The sequence below is a fragment of the Cricetulus griseus genome (genome assembly GCF_003668045.3).
Source record: "Cricetulus griseus strain 17A/GY chromosome 1 unlocalized genomic scaffold, alternate assembly CriGri-PICRH-1.0 chr1_0, whole genome shotgun sequence".
NCBI classification, from domain to species: domain Eukaryota; kingdom Metazoa; phylum Chordata; class Mammalia; order Rodentia; family Cricetidae; genus Cricetulus; species Cricetulus griseus.
The window spans coordinates 219,696,409-219,717,425 of record NW_023276806.1 but is presented as its reverse complement, the minus strand read 5'-3'; the positions used below and the strand labels follow the sequence as shown (position 1 = coordinate 219,717,425).

The following is a 21,017-nucleotide window of genomic DNA, read 5'->3' as shown; positions in this document are numbered from 1 at the left end:
ACGGTTTTTATACCTGGAAAGGTATAAGATTGAAGGCAAAAGAGAATTCGCAGAAATCAAGCCAGTGTGGGTTTTTTAACCTTCATGAATGAGTGTTTACAGTTTAATTGTAGTTTATTAGAAGTACGGGGTCTTGCTGTGGTATACTCAGGCTATGATCAGTAACCAGTAGCCTTTCCCTATTATTCATGTCTCTCAGTTTGGAAATCCATGTCTTGTCAAACATATAATTAATGGTATTTATTAAATTATATGACTACAGAAGATCAACAAACTGTACTATTAACATGCTGATTTGGATCAAAACCTTACATTTCTTCTGAACCCTTTTTCTATTCTGCACCCTCCATTTTCCCACATAATTATCAGTTTCCCTAGCAACACTGTCGGTTCACAGTGAGATGTGGAGACTACTAATTCTTCCTGAAAGCTATCCCTGCTTGTAGTGGAGGTAGAATCGGTCCCTGAACACTTTAGTCATATACAAATCAAGCCATGTTCTTCCAACTTTGCATCCAGTGACAACCAATGACAAATCTTGAATTTCAGTCACTGGATCACATAACTTAAGTGGCTTGGCTAGTGACTAGATGGAATATTCTGGAAAGCACTTTTGCAAATCCAGTCTTTGCTTCTGTTGCCAAGGAACACTGAAGACTTAGAGATTGAGGGAGTAAGGCTGCACACCCAACATTGCCCACTCAGTCTTGGAAGACCATTGCCACCTTCTGTAACACAAAGTCAGCAACCATCATGGTGTCTGCCTCTTAGGTGCAGGGTTCTCATCCTGTCTTTTTGGACTACTGTCCAGTTCTTACCTGCTTCCCAGCTCTGGAGGCCTAAAAGGAGGGTTTAATGGTGCCGGGCTTGGCTTGGGGCAACTCCTGATGTAAGTCAGTGATAAACTGTGTCAGAGAGAGGGAGAGAGAGAGAGAGAGAGAGAGAGAGAGAGAGAGAGAGAGAGAGAGAGAGAGACAGAGACAGAGACAGACATACAAAGAGAGACACACACAGAGACATAGAGACATAGTGAGAGGGGGGATGAAGAAGAAAAAGAAGAGGAGGAGGAGGGAAAGGACCAGAAGCATCCATTCATCCACACTGACCCCTGTTCTAGAACAGAGCTTCCTGACAAGGTCTGGGGAGTTAGTTGACTCTCAATATTGGAATTCCAGGCATTTTTGAGGAATAAAACTAATTTTCAAACCTTACAAAAATGTACCACACTTAGAATTATGCTTTAACACTACTTGTATGTATCTTTGTCAGAACTAGACCAACCAATGCAAGTATTTCATTAAAATTTTAGCAAAAGGCCAGGCATGTGTTCCACTGCTTTAATCCCAGCACCCAGGAGGCAGAAGTGAGGCAAGCAGATCTTGATGAATTCTACAGCAGTGTAGTCTACACAGCAAGTTCCAGGCCAACCAGACAGACACAGTTAGAACCTGTCCCTACCCCCAAAAGAGTTAAAGATTATGCATACAAATTCATTATTTAACATATTCTAATTCTTTATTCTCCTCATAATTATAGAAAACAAATTTAATAGTCTCTCAGCAAGAGTTTTACTAGACCTTAAATCTCCTCTATTTTACACTGTATAATTGTCAAATGTTATTTTCCAACCATGAAAATGGTGCTTTTTTTTTCCATACTGTCTTTGCCCAGTGCTTCAATAACACTGATCTGTATGAGTTCTGTACCTTGCTTCCTAGACCTTGGGATGGTGGTGAAATCTGTGGCTGAGCTACCATGTTGCCTCATCATTAGACTATGAGGTTAAACTTAATTCTGATAGGTAACCTTGAAAGGCCCCTGAAATTCAAATGTCCATCCCGAGCGTCTATATAGTTCACGATTCTTATGGTGGCACTGTTTCAGCCTCAAATATTTAGAGTCTGTTTTCTTAGAGAGGGGTTATGCATGTTTCATAGACACTGAAAGCAAGTGTGGATAGATAAGAGGGAGTTACAAATGCAGGTAAATGACTATTGCCACAATGAAAGGGTGAGGAAAGTGCAATCTCATTTAAAGTCATGTGAACACTGAGTATCTGTTTCCCGGAATGTTTGAAGTGGCACAGACTTGCAAGGGGAAAAGTAGCTACTGGGTAGGAAGAGAATGGCAAATATGTAACAAGGAAAATAATTTGTGGGGTGTATGAAATCAAACATGGGAGAGAGAGAGACAGATGTAGAACTTAAGACACCATATACATATTGGAAGAATTCAGATAAAAGTTGTTTCAAATCAAAATGACTTTCATCCTCCCTAATTTATGCATCTAATAAGAATGGGGCCATTAGATTACTGGCACAGGGTAATCATGGGTTTAAAGTGGGCTTTAACTATCTAAAAAAAGTATTGGTTCATAACATTGTAAAAGTGGTAACCACTTCAAGTTCAAAGGTAACTGGGGTGCCCATAGGAATGTAACTCAAAGATCCCTGTAAAAGAAGGCATTGCTACCAGATATTTCTCACACTTACCTATTCAGGGCAGACTCATGGTTAGAACACACCGAATCTCATCTGTGGCAAAGTGTAAATGCAGAGCGTTCCATAAAGAACTTCATAGTTGGTGTTGGGAGGATGGCTTTATTGCAAAAGTGCCTGCTGCCCAAATGTGAGAGCCTGACCTTTAATCCCTTGCACCTGTGTAAAAATATGGGCGTGTTAACACATCTGTAGCCCGAGTACTTGGGAGCAGGCAGAGATCATTAGTCATTCTAGTCAAATGGGTAAGACTGGGTTCCTTGAAACACTCTCTCAGAGCTTGGGTTCTGAGAGACACTCTGTCTCAAACAATGAGGTGGAGGGCAGTCAAGAAAGTCACTCAACATGCCGGGCAGTGGTGACACACACACACACCTTTAATCCCAGCACAGTGGCAGGTGGATCTCTGTGGGTCTGCAAGAGCTAGTTCCAGGACAGCCTCCAAAGCCACAGAGAACCCTGTCTCGAAAAAACAGCATAAAAAAACAACAAATAAAAAAGAAAGGTACTCAACGTTGACCTTCAGCCCCACACTCAAACACATATCCAGATCTTGTTCCGTTAGTTGCTTACTGCATTTAAATACCAACTCTCCCATCTGTTGAGTATAAAGAAGTTCTTTAATGTTCCTTATCTTATAAAAGTAGAAAAAAACTATTAAAGAATAAACATATGGTGCTAATAAAAGTATTTAGGTGAATCATCTTAGTTAAGTTCTTGGTGCAGAGCCTATCTCCAGCCAGAGCTTAGTGCTGGCCACCAACCTGGTAGTGTAGACAGCAAACATTATCACAGAGCATTCTAGCTGTCCCTTTACAGCAATCCCTGTAATCTGTAAAGTTGTCTTAGCTGCTTTATTCATATTAAACTTTTTAGAAATATCCTGAAACAGTGAGACATGGCAAAGACCTAGTCAAAAGAGGTCCCAGCATGGTTCATCCTATGCATCTCTACATTGAGTGTATTCTAACTGGCAGGCTCCAACACTGCTAATGCTGGAGGGAAAAGATTGTAAACCACTGCTCAAATCATCATATTACCTGCCTAAGAACACAGCAGAAACACACCTAGTCCTGGTTTCTAAGTGAACCGGGGAGCTGGCGGTAGATCCAGCCATCCGGGAGAGGATTGCCACTGCCTCCATGAGGGTTGACACAGCTGACTCAGCAGCAACTCTGCCAAAGAATTTGCTCTCATTAAAACACAAGTCTTTGCTCCTTTTAATATTTTCTTGGTAGATGTCCATTGCTTTTGTTTTGCTTTGAGATAGATATCACTTGTGATCCTCCTGTATTGGTGGCCCACATCCTGGGATTACAAGTGTGTATTTCAGTGTTTTGTTTTTTTGCACAATACCCTGTAAGTAGGAGAAGCCCAGATGGTCACTTGAACTTTCTCTCTTGGAATCTTATCACCTGTCTGCAACATATTTGACCACAAAGTGTACCTTGTCAAACCAAGTACCAAGTAGATGAGAGTCTGTGAAATTTTATAGTCAGCACTGGTCTTAGATTATTTATGACCAGTTAGGTCTGGAAATGGGGAAACTTCTATTTAAGAAAGCTAGAGTTTATATTTAATGTACATGATTATAAATTAAGATTTCTCAATACCGACACAGTGAACTGCCTGATGTGTTGGTCCCTTTTTTGCCTGTTACAATGTTTAGATACATATCCAGAAATAGCATTGCTGCATTAAAGAAAAGATGATTTTTAAGTTTAAATATTTCCAAACAAATAAATAAAAATAAAACTATCCAATAAAAAAAATATGGTGGTGAAATCCTGAAGTAGAAGCCGAAAGTTATCAGGACAATAATTTCAAAGTATTTAAAGAAAAGAAACTGTCCACTTTTGTGGGATATTCCTTTACACTGTGTGAAGATGTGTTAGTGTGATTGATTTAATAAAGAGCTGAATGGCCAATCTAGGCAGGAAGAGGTTAGTCAGGACTTCTGGGGACAGAGCAGTCTCTGGGAAGAAGATAGGCAGAATCACCAGCCAGTCACAGAGGAAACAGGACATGCAGGAGGAGAGGTAAAAGCCACTAGCCATGTAGCAGGACATAGATGAGTAGAGATGGGTTAATTTAAGTTATAAGAGCTAGTTAGAAACAAGCCTAAGCTATAGGCCAAGCTTTCATAATGAATAAGAGGTCTCCATGTTGTTGTTTTTTTTGTGAACTCTTCAGTTTACCTACTAACTTTCAGTGACAGTGCCTTTAAGGATGAGAAAGAAGTTCGTCACTTGCAGCCCCAACCTCAGGAAGCACAAGCTGCAGGACCACAAATTTGAGGCCAGCCAGGACTACGCAGGAAGAATGTCTCAAAAGAAAAAAAAATGATACTTCAGACAAGCAAAATGTAGTTATTTTCTACCAATGATCCTTCATTTTTTCCTAAAAGATGGGCTTCTGAAGGAAATCAGCTGACCCAGGAATGATCTCAAGGCTCAGACCTTGAAAATCCAGTTGACCCTAAAACTGTTAAATATCCCACATTAAATACTAGTGAGCCAAATCCAAAAATATAACTTAAAATATGATGTTTCATGATCACAGTATGCCTGTGCAAAGAACACAAAGTTGGTTTAACATTTAAAAAGACAGCTAAAAGAAAATTTAATGTAGTTATTTCAGTGAATGAAAATGGACAGTTAATATTATCTATCTGTAATAAGTTGTATCCAATTAGAATTATGAAGGAACTTCCTTAACTTCATATCGTGAGAGTCAGAAGTCTCCAACAAACCTCCTATGCATAACAAATGCTGAAATCAGGAGTTCTCTTTAAAATTAAAAATGTGTCAGTGTTGCTCTATGAAAATGCTGAAATCAGAAATTCTCTTTAAAATTAAAAATGTGTTCAATGTTGCTCTATGAAAAGCACTGTTACCACTTCTCTCCACTGTTGACCTGGCGTTTCTAGAAAGTAATACCAGAGGAAGCAAGTTAAGGAAAACAAATTGAAGATTAAAGAAAGGAACAAAGTTATAATGCACTGAGTTTTAAAATGTATTGCTTGAGGATTTTATGAAATGATATTATTTGTTTTGCTCAAATCCACCTCCACCCTCCTCCCCTTCAGACCCTACCCAGAAGGTGGTTATTGTCATTTTAACTTGTACTGATTTGTTTGTTTTAATCAAATATATAAAAAACTCATAAATCTGTGGATTATAAAAATTTGACAGGCAATTATTAGACTAGTTTTTTTAGAGCATTTTATCTTGGGGTACTTGAGGATCTGTCTTCAAGCAGAAAACAAAAAGCAAACAAACAAATGAGGAAAAAGATTTTTTTTTCAAGCAAAATAATTTGTCTTAGGTAAGGTTTATATTGCTCTGACAAAAGTAACATGACCACAGCAATTCTAATAAGGAAAACATTTAATTGGGGTAGCCTGACTATATCTTCAGGTTTTCTAATGCTGCTGGTCACCATGCTTTCCTACAGTTGAACAGTACTTCTCCATTTAGGTAAACAATGTTCGTCTAAGGTAACAGGCTATACTTTCCACTGAAGCCTTAAGATTTGAATTCTTCCTGTACTTATCAAGGAAGCTGTCAATGCATCCTTTCTCCCTAGGCCTAACTCACAGGTAGCCCATGGTTCTACTCATAGAACTCTGAAGTCTCCAGCCAAGATGTCATTTGATTACATTTGCATTTCCTTGGCTTTTAGACTTTGTAAAATATCTGTTCTTTCAGAAAGGATAGACTAGTCATAGCGAAAGAATCCTGAGCTATGTATATGAGTTTCCCTAGAATCTAAAGCTAGGTTCTTTATCTTCCATATTCTCAAATTTTTTGTCTGCCTGTTGTAAGTGCAGAGCCTTGTAGGAGAGACTCTGTGGCCACCCCTCCTAGGAGCTAGCTACAGGTGTGCTTGACTACACCTGTCAGGGTGTGGTCAGGGGAGGTTCAGGATGACCTGTGGGGAATTCTTAAGGGGCAGCAGACACGTGGGAAGCTCTCTGGCCTCCCTAGCCTGCTGCCTCTGGGCATGCTCTGGCCTGCTGCCTCTGGGCACGCTCTGGTACTTGGCCAGTATTGTTTGAATAAAAATATCATAACCAGTAACTTCTCGTTATAGAGCCTCATCTTAAATCAGCTTTAAACCACATCCAGAAACACTACTCTAACATAAATAACTAAATTGCATTTCTAAGTCTTTTGAAATTGTGTTTGTGGGTATGGATAAAAAGAAATTCCTATATATTCTTTCAGCAATTAGCAAATAAAATATAGTTCATATAAAAATAAATTTAACCCAGTGAAAAGATTAGAAAATAGGAATAATCCTTTTCTGAAGTGGTAAGAAATCAGATACCTAGAAAATTTCACGAACATATTTCTTTATATTTAAATGTAATTATTATTTTGTTATTTTTTATTAGTTCAAATTAGAAACAAACCTGCTTCACATGTCAATCCCTTCTCCCTCCCCTCTTCCCCCAGTCCCCCTACTCTATCCACCCTCTGTTCCCCAGGCCTTCCATGGGGGATCCCCAAAGTCTGTCATATCATCCTGGGCAGGGCCTAGGCCCTCCCCCATGTGTCCATGCTGAGAGAGCATCCTTCCATGTGGAATGAGCTTGAAAAGTCCTTTCTTACACCAGAGATAAATACTGATCTACAACCAGAGGCCCCATAGAGTACTGAGGCCTCCTCATTGACATCCATGTTCAGGGCCTGTATCAGTCCCATGCTGGCCTCCCAGACAGCAGTCTGGGGTCCATGCGCTCCCCCTTGTTCGGGTCAGTTTTTTTTATTTTTAATAAAATAAAAACTTTTTATAACATAATCTAAATATAAATTTCCTTATTTACTTAAATAACTCCAAAAGAAACTACCAGCTGCCAACAGAATTAAGGGTGCAAGTTGCCTGTGAGTAGGTTCCTAAACAAAAGGAACAATACAACAGTAGGCTCTGTCTCTGAGTGTCATATTCAGTCCAATACATCTTCCCCATACAATACTGTTTTCTACAGGAGTGACCAGAAGGCGAGCTATATAGGGCCTTAGAACACCTGAAACAGCAGAACTAACCAAACTGGAATGGAATCAAGATGTCTCCAAGTGAAAAAAAAATAACAAATGTGTGCTTTTTTTCTCTTTATAGATTCATTTTAACTACACAAATATGTAAATACAAAAAATTGCACAAAACAAAATGCCTAATACAAAAATCTTTAATATTTTTAAGAATTAAGATGCTACCTGACCCACATCTCCTAATCCAATAGTCTAGTAAAAGTCTGCATTCTCCGTTTTCCTGTACGATTGAATGCATATTTTGCCATTAGGAAATGTATCTGTTACTAGTTTCTAAATATTTTAAGTGAGTGCTCATGATATTCCATAACTTGCTTTACTCTTGCTAATGTGTCCAGTGTCAGTCGGTAAAGACAGTTATGGGGTAGGTATTCCATAGCATTCACTCTTCTAACCATGTGGCGGTCTATTAGTGCGTTTAATCTTCAGAACAATGCAGTCATTATATTATGTCATTATCATTCCCATTTTGCAGTTGAGGATCCTCGGGGACCTCCAAGAGGTTAGGTAAATTGCCCAATTTTATGGCATGGCAGCTCATTCTGGATTCGCGCTGTAGGTCTGCTCTCACAGCAACTATCTCCCCCTGGCTCTCTGGGATGTTTAAATCTACTACCTGAATACAATAAGCACTAGCCCCCTATCCCAAGGGGCCCACCCTTTATGAACTTGCAGTCACTGTGAATAATATGCAGATACTGTTTAAGTTTCAAAACCACCAATGCCCCCAAATACCCAGCATTTCAGTTGACAATAGCAGAAACCAGGGAGAACTGTTTTTGAGGTGCCCAGTGCATAGCAGAGTAAACAGTGGACTCGATTCTTATTCAGCTCCATTCCTGAGCTTCCTGCTGCCTGGGTCTGATCGTCCAGCAGCATTCCATTTGCGTCAAAAACAACGTCAATCCAGTGGAAAAAGAACCGAATGACTCATAGCAGTGTTGCAGGGAACTGGTCTCAGTGTTGTATGATATATAATATCCTAATTTCATAGAGCATTTTCATACCACCTACTAAAATCATAATTAAATCCATTAAGTTGTTTTAAAGGATCCAATTTAAATCCATATTGAAACTAGTCTTGAGATGCAGGTACAGTCATGCCCCACCCACTCAAAGTTCCATCATTAGGTCCTGTCTGGAGGGTCTCTGAATATATCCATCTGCATTGTTTGATCTGTTTAAGACTGTTCTGCATTTGTATTTCTCCCTGCATTTGAATGGTAGACTGCTTCACAGACTGGAGGATCTGACGGAAAGAATAAATCAGAAAGCAGGAGAGAAAAAGTCAATTTTCCTCTCTGTGAACAGCACAACAAGATACACCAGAAAGAAGAGGGAAAGGATGCCTGAGGCCCGGGGCTGAGGAACCATGTTGCCATAGAAATGAGGATCTTTGTTAGGAAGGAATGGCAAACATGGCCACCTAAGCCCTTCCATCTCACAGCACGTAACTTAGAGACTAAGCCGGGTGGATTTCCCCTGCCACACTGCCATCACCTAAAATGACAGCTAATATTTTAGGCTAAGAGTTTTATTCCTGGGATATATACAAAGCCAAATAAAATCCTTTAGGGATTTAGTCTCCATGGTGTGCCATGCAGAGTTACACTGGGCATGTATTTCTTTATAGAACATAAAGAAAAACAGAAAAAGAGGGCTTGTGGCAGGCACAAGATTGCCCATGAAATTCACTTCCAGACACAAGAGTGGCCTTGTAGGCAGAGCATAGGCCTGTGCATGTGAGTTCTATCTGGACTATTCCACAGAGTGACTGTATGTACAAGTTAGTGCACAAATATGCAGCCACCTTTGAGCCTCAGTCTGCTATCATGAGGCGTAAGGTTGACCAGAATCCCAATATTCTTTGGAGTTGTAGTATTGTGATTCCTAAATTGTGTAGTAGAAGAAATAATACCATATAATGGATGAGTGACACAGATATCCGCTGCCCATAGTCAGTGTCTCCTGTTTCCACGCATTCTTCTTGGCTGTCATTGTGCATCTTCTCATAGACAGTGTTCCTTGTGCTATCAGTGTGACAGTTCTCAGCACCATGCCACTCTTGTGGTTCTTTTAAAAAGCATTTCTCTTTTCAGGATGGAAAATTACTGGTTTGTAATCCATAATCTCTGCAATCAGATGTCTCTGATACTTGCTTTAGACTTGCAAATGTTGTGGGCAATATGGTGTTGGCCTCTCAGTTAACAGATTTAAAGTCCTGCCTTTTAGACTTGCACTAAGTGAATCTTTCCTGGACATAATTGCATTTGTATGCACAATCAGTTTACACCTAGTGAGGGGATGCTGAAGCTGATGTTCATATCGCCATTTAAGATTGTCTAACAGCTGAATTGCTGGTTACTTCCTAGTAGCAGGAACAGTAGTCCCTACTTTCTTTAGTCTTATACCTGCAAATGAGTCCTTCTCAATTCCCCTCATTTCATTTGCTCAGTAAAAGCAATGGAGTCACTTGTGCAGTTGTGCAGACAGGATGCTGCTGCGCTGTGTTTAAAACAAGGGATTCTATTGCCAAAGGAACTGTACTGACACAAGTGGGCTGCGCATCATCCTTTGTCATCTACTAACCAAAGTTGTTAGCAAAGTAGCCAGACATGAGACCATCTGTGAAGTAATCTGTTTGTAGTTTTCAACACTTTTCTCTTACCTTTTCCACATTCTCTAATAAACACAGAGTAGATGCTGGAGAGCTGAATTTCCTAGACTGGTCCCATCATACATGATTTTGTAACTTTTAAAATTCATCTCCATGGTATTAATCTTGAGCTTTCAACACTAGCTAAATGGGAGTGGATAGCTAGTCACCTGGGTGACAGAGCCCTGGAATAGTCACAGCAGTTCATCAGCTGGCTGTGTAGAGGAGGGCAAACTACTCCAATTTTCTGGGCTTCAGGAGAGGAAACAACCTGCTTGCTTGTTGTCTCCTGGGTCTATAATAAGGAACAAGCAAGGCGGAGCGTGTGACAGTGCTTTGCATTACAGAGCATGCAATCCAACTCCAAGACAGAAAAGATGGAAGATGTGCGTGAACTGTGGTATTTTTAATTATATTATTGCTTTCATCTGTGTGGTGTTCTGCATTTTTATAGGTAAACAGAGATTGTAAGGTTGACTTTCTCCCAATTATCACAACTAATGAACTCTTAATGGGCAGCTGCAAATATAGATTTTATTGGAGGGAGGAAATTAAAGCGATGAAGGCGAGTTTTTTTTCCCTCCATTGGCATGTAAAAAGTAAAGAGACTACTAATTAGAAAACATCTAGTTATTCTTTATATTCGCCTGAGTGGCCTGGCTTCTCCCAGTGTTCATTCTTCACTCAAGTACAGGAAATGAAAAGTCGGACCTTCTGTAAACATTGTCATTCAGTGATGTGTCTCCTGGGCAAATGTATATTGAATTTTATGTGTTAGAACTATATGCCAATCGTTCAGTTTTATAAGTAAGAGAGAGAGCACCCGAGGCTCTTCAATGTTTGTGTTTTATGTGTTTAGAGCCCATTTTTAAGATAATGCTATAAAAAGGAATTGCCCAGGCTAATGATTATCATAAGAAATCCTTTTCTATTAGCACAAGTATATATTAGTTATTTGAGTTATGTGAGTTATGTGCTTATTTTAATAATTTAAATTCAGGGTCACTCAGTTAATTTCTTCAAAGTGACTTCATTTAATGACTATCATCCTGAAAAGATGAGATGGGATTAATCATCACACTATTTGATTTCCAGTAAGTGATCATGTTTGTGTATGTAAAGAGTAGCTCCACTTCACACAAATACTTTTTCTCTAATCAGTACTCATATACTCCTACCGTAATAGGTGTGTTCATGGGTAACCTTCCTCTGCCCCCTTTTACACGTAACAAGATTAAAAGTGTTAAGAATCAATTAAAGAAAACCCCAGGAAAGTTCTTGGTAGCCTTTGTTATCTCTTCTGCCTCTTTCTCATTCATCCTTTCTGCAGTTTGTGGTTTTCTGACAGAGACTCACCCATGTTGACTTTGAATTCTGGATGATTTTTGTGCCTTAGCCTCTGTAGTGCTGAGATGACAATCAAGTTCTGCCATGCCCAACTGCTACTATTACTGTTTTGTCTGTCTGTTTGCTTTTCTTTGTTTCTTCCCTCCTTCTTTCTCTCCTTGTCTTTTTCTCTTGATTCTTTTGTACTTTATTTTTAGATTTTAGAAAATTATGCGTATGTTTTGCTTGCATAGATGTGTGTGCACCGCATGTGTGCCTGATGTCTGGGGAGGTAAAAAGAGGGTATCAGATCTCCTAGACTCTGGAGTTAGAGATGATTGTGAGGTACCATGTGGGCGCTGGGAACTCTATGAAAGCAACGAATTCTTGTAACCACTTAGACATCTCTCTCTAGCTTCTTCTCTTGAGGTTTCTTAAGATTTAAACATTTCTCTGTGGGAAAATAATATAGTTTGTGGTGAGTAGAGAAAGTATTCAGAAAAAGAAATGAGACAGAGGCATCAACACCTTGGAATGTAACCTGGAAACTAATGCTAGAAGATGAAATCTTTCTCCTCTCTTCACAGTGCCAGGAGTTACACACTTGGGGTAGTTCAACTGTCTGTCTGTGTAGCCAGGCCTTCTAAGGAAACAGATTTATCATAAATTTGCTGCCATTAAATATATTCTGTTCTAGATTTTTTTTCAGTTTTTGTTTGTTTTAGCAGAGTTCAAAGGGGAACATATTAGATATTCAGACACTCAAGACCAAAGTTGTGTCACCTATTAGTGAAATTTTGGGGTGAAGGTCACCTTCTGTTACCCACATTTGACTTTGGCAACTAAGACTTCATTCATAGAGTTTCTAAGATCTCTTGTAACTTATCATGCCCCAACATGTGTGTCTGTAAGCAAATGCAAACCTTTGCTTTTCTCGTTGTGTTGCAGAAAGGCTTTATGCTGTCTGAGTGAGAGATTTTTGGTGTCACCTGTGGAAATTTAGACAAGCTGGAAAAATTGTCATCTGTCCCCCTGGTCACTGATAACCAATGATTGGGTGTCAGTGTCTGTGGTCTCTGCCAATCATAAACCCTCTCCAAGGGTTTCTCTCACAGATTAGTTTGCAATACTCTTCCTAGACTTGAATGAAGCAGTCCCAGAGACAGAGCGCCTGGATTCGAAAGCACTGAAAACACGGGCCCAGCTCTCTGTGAAGAATAGACGCCAGAGGCCCACGAGGACAAGGCTCTATGACAGTGTCAGCTCAACTGATGGTGAAGACAGCCTGGAACGGAAGGTGAGCACTTTCCCCAGTCAGCAGATGTACATTGGACGTGATGGCTGTTTTATTAATAGAGTCTGCATCCTCCTTGGAAAGAATTGGAATAGTTTACGTGTTTTGTTTCCTGAATTTGTATTCAATTTGCTATATGGTTGTCATTTAATTCTTTTCTCTATCCGTTCAGTAGGGTAACCAAAAGTATTTTCCATATTACCATGTTTCATGATGGTACCTTTGAGATTCAGCTGTTGGTATAATCTAGTGGGAAAATGGACATTCAAGTAACTGTTTCTACATGTTTAGGTGACTTTGTTAGCTGCATTATTTATTGGTGAGTAGTTATGAACTGTGCATTCTCAGAAATAAGCCAACATTCAAAGGTTTCTCTCCCTTTCCAAGTAAATGCTGCACAGCACTGACACTCGGTGGCATAACTTGCCCTGTAACCTCTTGTATCAACAGCCTTCAGACAGTCTCTCTCTAACCACACACACACACGTTACCAAATCGCTTCTGCCCAAGGGTTGGAGAGTTTCTTCTCCAGAATCAGATTTTGGTGTCGCGCCCCTCACCCCTGGGGCTAGCGGTGAGGTCTTCACATCTCCTGACCTGACCGAGTCTCAAGAAGGATCATGGCTGCCAGAAAAAGACACTCTCTCCTCTGCCTCGGGAGACACTTCACCCTCCTCACCTTCAAAATCTGATCACGAGACAGAAGACTCTTCTTGCCACCGTCAAACAACCAAGAAACCATTACATGAAAAAGGTATTTGGATTTTGTTTTGCTTTTCTGCTTCTGTTTTATCTGACATCATTAGTACCTCAGTTTGTACAGGATGAAACTAGATTTTTCTCATAGGCATAGATCCTTACAGTCTGTTGCTTTCCTTCTATGTTAGTGGATGAGAGAACTTCCACTTCCATGTTTTTGTTTGTTTGTTTGTTTGTTTTGTTTTAGTTTTGCCTGGCATTTTTATCCCATTAGCTTTCTCCGTGTTGACTATTAAAGGAATGTTCTGGAAACTGTCTAAAGGTTCTATACACTAGATCCTGGAGTTTCCATGAACTCTTAATAGCCGCATGAGGGCAAATATGAAGACTGAATGATGTCAGCCATTACCAATTGATTTTTATTTAAATAAGTTTTCACAGTAATGATCATGATGGTTATCACTGCAGTGATTAGTTTTGCAGTGTATGTGACAGGATAGCAATGGTAAAGATAAATGCAGCGTAGGTATAGAGTTAATAGACTTGCCTTTAAATTTTTCCTTTTAATTTTATGTGAGTGGGTGTTTTACCTATAGGTATGTCTGTGTATCATGTACATGCATTGCCCTCAAAGGTCAGAAGATGGGCTCAAATACCTGGAACTGGACTGTTGGATGGTTGTGATCCACCATGTGGGTGCTAGGAATTGGACCCAGGTCCTCTACAAGAGCAGCCAGTGCTCTTAACCATGGAGCCACCTTTGCAGCCCCTATACTTGTCTTTTTAATCATTTATTTTGGTATATAGAAGCAATAAATCTATGTTTAAATAAAGAATGCAGAGAAATATAAAGCAGGTTCCCTTCTTTATATACAATGCATTCCCTTAAAGTAACAATGTAGTTTTATTATGTTATTTTGTGTAAGTAATACAATATATATATATATATATATATATATACCAAATTATTTTGATGTATATATGTTTTGGTTTATATACTTGCATTTTTTACAAAAATATATATTTAACTATCACATGACTCTGAAACTTTGTTTTGCAAATAATATTTTATGGGCACCTATCTGAATAAACATTTAAATAACAATAGTCTAGACATATGTAACTGTCCAAGTGAAACCCTGTATCTGTCTATTAAGAATTATATATAAAAGCATTCGTAGCAGAGACTGGGGAGATGGATCAATTGATAAAATGCTTGTCACCCAAATGGGTAGACTCAAGTTTGGGTCCCCAGCATCCAGGAAAAATCTGGGCATGATGTCATATATCTGTAATCACAGCGCTGGGGGTTAAGGAGTTTGAATTAATACAGGCAGATCTTTGGAGCTCACTGGCAGCCTGTCTAGCCAAGTCAGTGAACTCCAGGGTTAACAATCCATGCTGTTTCAAAAAGGAAGGTGGGAAGAAACTCAAGTAAGATGCCTGGTATTGGTTTTTCTGGCACACAGTCACATAAACACACACACACACACACACACACACACACACACACACACACACACACACACACGAAAAAGATGTAATCATGGCAGCCCTTGTGTGTGATAACAAAACCAGTAAAATGGATAAATGAATTGCAGTATATTTGTGTAATGAGCCCATACAGCAGGAAACTAGTAAACTACACAAATATAACTGTGAATCTCTAGGACAAGACGTTGACTGGGCAAAGCAGATTACAAGAGCTATCTAATTATATGCATAGAGAGCAAAGCTGGTAGAGGTGTAGACAACATTTTGGTATTGCAAATGGGAATGGTAAAGTTTGCTCCCCGAATTAGGAAGAGTGCAAGGGATCTTGGTCCTACACATTGTAGCAGAGAAAGGGGTAGAAACAGTCTGTTCTGTTCATTTTTATTGGTATTCTATGCCTGTGTCATAAATATTCTGGATTTTAGCTGTCAAAAAGCACTGAACATACAAAGTTAATGGGTGGTCTTTTAATATTCAAACAACTCTAAAGAACTGATTCTTTTTAAAAAGCTTAAAGCAGACTGAGGAAATAGACTCTTGGTTCCCTGAAGAGAAGATTTGCATTGATTTATAAGTTATGAAAAGGAGAGCAGTTTCAGTAATTATCAGAGAGATGACATTTTGAATTAGTTGCCAAAATTGCCAGATCCTCAGACTAGATGGGAAGAATCTGCCGGATAGCAACCAAGCATGGAATGCGCCAGACTCATGCACTGTGGGTACCACTTCGTACCACTCCACACGCATTGTGTCTGCCAGATCAACAGATACAGGCTTTCTACAACTCCTTGTGAACACAGAAACCCAGCTGGCCCCATGGTGCTTTGTGACTTGTGATCAATGTTGGTGTTCTCCTGGGTTTCCTTGACGGAGTCCATCAGCTACCACAGTTATCTATCAAAGACAGGTCCTATACACAACTCTTCAGAAACCATCCCAGAGGCAAACACTGAGTATCTAGCACAGGACACTAGTGGAGGCGAGGGAATTCTGTCAGGCCCACCAAATAATCAAACATGGTGCTCAGGTTGGTGAACAGCTTGACCGTGAACTTGGCCTACTTTGAAAAGAATTAAAGGCTTCAGAACTTCCATTAATTAAAGCATGGTCATGATAGTACCTTTATAGGGATAGGCTTGCAGTTAGCTCTCCACTATCTCCTAAACATGCAGTTATTGGGAAAAGGCCAGGGCAGAAGCTTTTCCTAGCTGCTGGAGTCCCACTGTGTGAGTCTGTATTGCTGTTGGGCTTGTTTTATTTGGGTGTTTGCAGTGCTGGAGATGGAACTCAGAGCTTTGCACATGCTAGCCAAGCATCCTACCGTTGAGCTGTATCTTTGTCCCACAACTTGTCATCTAAAGGCATGATGATCAGCTCTCTGAGCTGTGAAAACTCCAGGGAACTTTTAGGAGCAGCTCAGTCTTATCTGGATTCACGCTGCATTTTCTTTCTGATTGATGGCTGTTTTGAAGTTGGCAGAAGAGTAATATGCAGATCTGAAGCATACCTCACGGGCCCTTAAACAGTAATGGGCAGTAGAATGAGAAGCTCTGCATTTCCATAGAGCTGCCTCGTCTGTGTGTGTCACCTTTGGAATTAATCATGACCAAAGAACAGGGCACAGGTCATTTCTTCTCCAGAGCCCAAGATCTTGAGTTTCCCCTCTTCCATTCTCCTGAGCTGACCATACTTCTGGGTAACTGAACAGAGCAGGTCATTGAACTTTTATGTAGTACCAGCTTAAATGGACAAGTGCAATGACTGCTATACCATACTGTCTTATTCACAGTTTCGAGCGCTGTAATAAAAGACTATGACCAAAATCCGTGTGGGGAGGAAAGGGTTTATTTCAACTTATACTTTCAGTTAACAGTGTATTGTCCAGAGAAGTCAAGGCAAGAGACACAGGGTGTGAATCTAGAGGCAGGAACTTATGCAGATGCTGTGGGAAGTGTCACATACTAGCTTGCTCTCAGCATTGTCTTCTAAACTCCTCCAGCTCAGCCCACTGAACTCTCAACACTCAATGGCTTTTCTAGCCCAAAGTTCCTGAGTACTTCCACAATCTTCCCCAAAACAACACGGTCAGGTCTACCCCACAAACCTGCTACCAGTTCCAGATGTAGTCAAGGTAATAACAAGATTAACCATCACATACTAACTGAACAGATAGAAATGGTGTTGGCACTTCATTCTTTCTTTTCCTCATTGAAAGTTTGTAGTGTAGGGTTTCCCCTGCCTTCGTGTTCATTCACATTTATTCCTGTGTCCATTGCACAGTTGCTGAGTACCTAATCTGTAACCAGACATGTAACCCGTGACAATCAGAATTGCATCCTTTTCCTCAGAAACTGCATACTAGAGTCCATGTCTTTCATGACCCGCCTCTTCTTCATCTTCTCCCTGTGTGTTTCTGCTATTTGTGCTCATTCGCTCTGTTCCCCACACTCAGCTTGTTTAATGACACACCTGCCAGCTCTAGGACCCCCTTGCCATGACGCAATCAGCATGTCGGAAAGTACCTTGCTTTCTTGGCATTCTGCTCTCAGGTTCTCCACATCTTGAAGAATATCAGAGACAACCCATCCACTGGCTGTTAAACAATGCTCTGAGGAGCTAGGTTTCTGATCATCAGTTTTCTAGAACCCCAGATTTCAGTAATATACACACATCTAATCAAGCACAGAGTGCTGGCTCGTGCTGCTAAAGTCTTTGAAAACCTTCTGTACCAAAACAGTAATTTCCTAGCTTATTTTGGGGGGATCAGCTGACATAATAACTACTAGCCTTCATTCATTCCATTTTCTCCTAGGTGGTGGATTCATAAATCACAAAGTTACTCAGTGAGCGTAAAATTAGAGTCAAATTAACTGGCTGTGTACACAGAGTGTGCCATTAGCTTGCTGATGACCTGCCTGTTTTCAGTAACCCTTTCTCACATTCCTCAGGGTTCTTCCACCCAATTCCCAATCAGCAGACCCAAGTGTCATTCAGACGTTAGGGAAATCCCAGGCTCTCTTTTGATGATACTGCCAGGGCAGGTACAACAAAGGTTAACCGAATGGGATCCTCCTTCAATAAAACAAAACTTCAGAGAATAAGGCTCTGTGACGTCTGGCATTCCTTGCTGTCTGAGACAGAGCCACTGCTCTATGTTGGACTTGAGAATTCTGGTGTGGCTTACCTCTGGCACCCTCAGTGTATGGCTCTTAGCTCTCACTAGCTTTTCAGTGAGAGAACTAAAAGGGGCTTTGTGATACTCCCAGGTACAAATTTGACCTCATGTTTATACTCTTGGCTAACACTGCACCCAACATAAATCTCACCTCCTTAACTTGGCCTTGGGCCAACCACCCTATTCCACAGTGGCTTTCACTGTTACTCCTGAGTCCACCCCCTTGTATACAATGACTGACTTAGTAGTTAAGTGTGAACCAACAATTTCTCATTTAGCTTACTCTTCTTTTTCTTCCTGGTTCTTCAGAAAGAGTGTGACAAATAAGTGATGCCTTCCCAGATGAGTAATGCAGTCATCTGGGTGGTGTTCGCCAGCCCAGTCCAACAGCACCGACCTGTTTGGAAGGGGAGTCTTACCAGAATGCAGCCATTGGAAGGGGAGTCTTACCAGAATGTAGCCACAGTTTTTCTGTCACATCAGCATCCCTTCAACCTACTGGGGCAGAGCAGGGTGGTTGAGAGAGACAGAGACTGAACATCTTCCCAACATAAAATATTTACTCTCTGGCCCATGGAGAGGAGGGAATCTTCCTGATTGCTTGCTTAAAAATATGCTTCATTCTGCTCACCACTGTTGTATGAGCTCTGGATATAGCTAAGTTCCTGGTTGCCATTTGTCTAAATTTTTCAATAGTCACTCATCATCATCACTTTCAGTCTGCCCAGTTACTTTAAGATGGTTTAGACATCACCGTGGTTTATTGCAGCCCTGAGGATCGCCTCTCGTCACCCTACTGCAATTAGAGGTTTCCTAAACCTGGCAGCATCTTCACTTGCATGCCATCATTTTCTCTTATATTTGAGGGACGTCAGTAGAAATGGAGACAGACAGAATCCCATAATCCACTGCCTCAGTGATTGACCTGTAACCGAATGCCAGTTACGTTAGCAGAAGCCAAGGCAGTATGTCTCCAAGGGTTGTAACACAGGGTTCTGTAGCCATAAGAGGCATGAAAATGCTTCCTTTTGCCCCTGCAGGAGCAGCTTTTTTGCTGAGGTTTTATCACTAGCTTACATATCAGTGAGGCTTTGTCTAGTCAAGGTTAATTAGAGCAAATTAAGCGCTCACTATCGATTTTGTACTCAACTTCTAGAAGTTGGTGTTCTAAGTTTGTTTGACCTTTAGCACACTGCCTGACATGGAGCACTTCGGGAAGCTTTCCAGCTTTGCAAAGTCTTTAGCCACTGCCCTTCTTGTTCACATGCTCCAATAGGCCTCTGAGCTTACGTGTATATACTGTGTAAAAATAATACAGATGAATAACTATGAGTAGGTACTGAGGATGGAGAAGATGTATGCTGCTCTGTTTGGTAACCACAGAGAAAGTGCAACTAAAGTAACCACCGAGGGCTTTAAAAAGAAAGAAAAGATAGGGAAGGTGGCGTGGAAGGTGGCGTGCTCATGGTGTGATTGACCACACATGGGGATTCAAAGGCAGGGGCTATCCCAGTGGCTGAAAGCATTGGTTTCTTCAAGATAGTGAGATTGAGTGTAAAGGCCAATAGCTTTCATTTGTCTCTGATTCTATAATTAAGGACCTTAGATACCTCACCCAATTACTAGGGAACCACAGACTATTCTGAGAAGAGAAGAAATAGAAAAGGATGGAGGGCATGAGGGACTGAATGAGGAGACACTCAGGAGAGTGCTTGAGAAGAGGAGGAGGCGTGGGAGGAGCAGGGCAGATTGCTACAAGAGACACAGAACGTATCATGGTTAGATAGCACTGAGAAGAAAGCGATCCATAGCTAATCACGGCCTTGTGGCTTCAGAACCCATGTTTTGTTTTGTTTCTTTTGAGCTTTGCTGTTTTATTGACTGAGACACTAGCACACAGTAGGCATGCAATAGACATTTATCAATGAATGAATAATGTAAATGCAGGAACGCTACATTCTTACCACTATTATTTTCTAAAGTATTCATGTAAAATTGAAAATCTAAAGTGCAAAGCATCCATGCTGGGTACATAGCCATTTGTGGGTAAGTTAAGCCTTCGATGTGCATTACACATTAGAGTGGAATCTTCATCTTAAATACACAGAATGCCCCAGGCTCCATGGTGACCATTACATCTGCAAACAGAGAGTTTAGCCTCTGATCATTTATCTCTAGATATTTTTCAGAACGAAATAATTTCACTATTTAAAAATAATATCTAACCCAAAAAAGAGAATAATGTGAAGGTAAAGCAAATTAGAAACTACTAACATGTGCTCATGTAGGAACTGAGAAATCGGGTCTTTTAAGAATAACTCTCCCAAACCCCTCAGGACACATGTTTTATCCCTATCAGAAAATAAGAAATCAGAGACACTGCGTGGGGAATACTATTCATTTCTTTTTAAATAGAGGAATAGTTCAGAGTTCAGGAGATAAACCAGGTCAGGAAGTGGATCTGGACAGTCTCATCATAAAAGAAGGGACATTCAAGTGTTTCATTGAGCAGATGTCATCAGGAGGAACTTTGGGATTTAGAGACCATGTATTTGTTTGGGAAACAATAGCCAAGTTGCTGAAGCTTAAAGTTGAAGTGCTTGGTCTGCATGCCTGATCTTCTGGTGGATCACAAAAGTCGTAATGGGGCAGTTTCTAAAACCTAATGGACATCTTACATAACACTAAGTAAATAAATATGAAGAAATGTAATACATGCCTTTCTTCAGCTCGTACCAACCCCATGTTGTTTTTTTGTTTTTTTGTTTTTTTTTTTTGCTGTTCTAAAGCTCTGACATATATTAAAAATTAATCTAAA

The 21,017-nt window shown here is 40.3% G+C and overlaps 1 protein-coding gene across 1 annotated transcript in view; it reads left to right on the top strand.

Annotated features, from left to right (window-relative positions):
* Ppp1r9a (protein phosphatase 1 regulatory subunit 9A) overlaps positions 1 to 21,017 on the top strand; it is a 262,450-nt gene that overhangs the window by 219,200 nt on the left and 22,233 nt on the right. The window contains exons 12-13 of the mRNA XM_035451403.1: positions 12,677 to 12,834; positions 13,282 to 13,585. Coding sequence (XP_035307294.1) covers positions 12,677 to 12,834; positions 13,282 to 13,585 — 462 coding nt within the window. The remainder of the gene's footprint in view (positions 1 to 12,676; positions 12,835 to 13,281; positions 13,586 to 21,017) is intronic.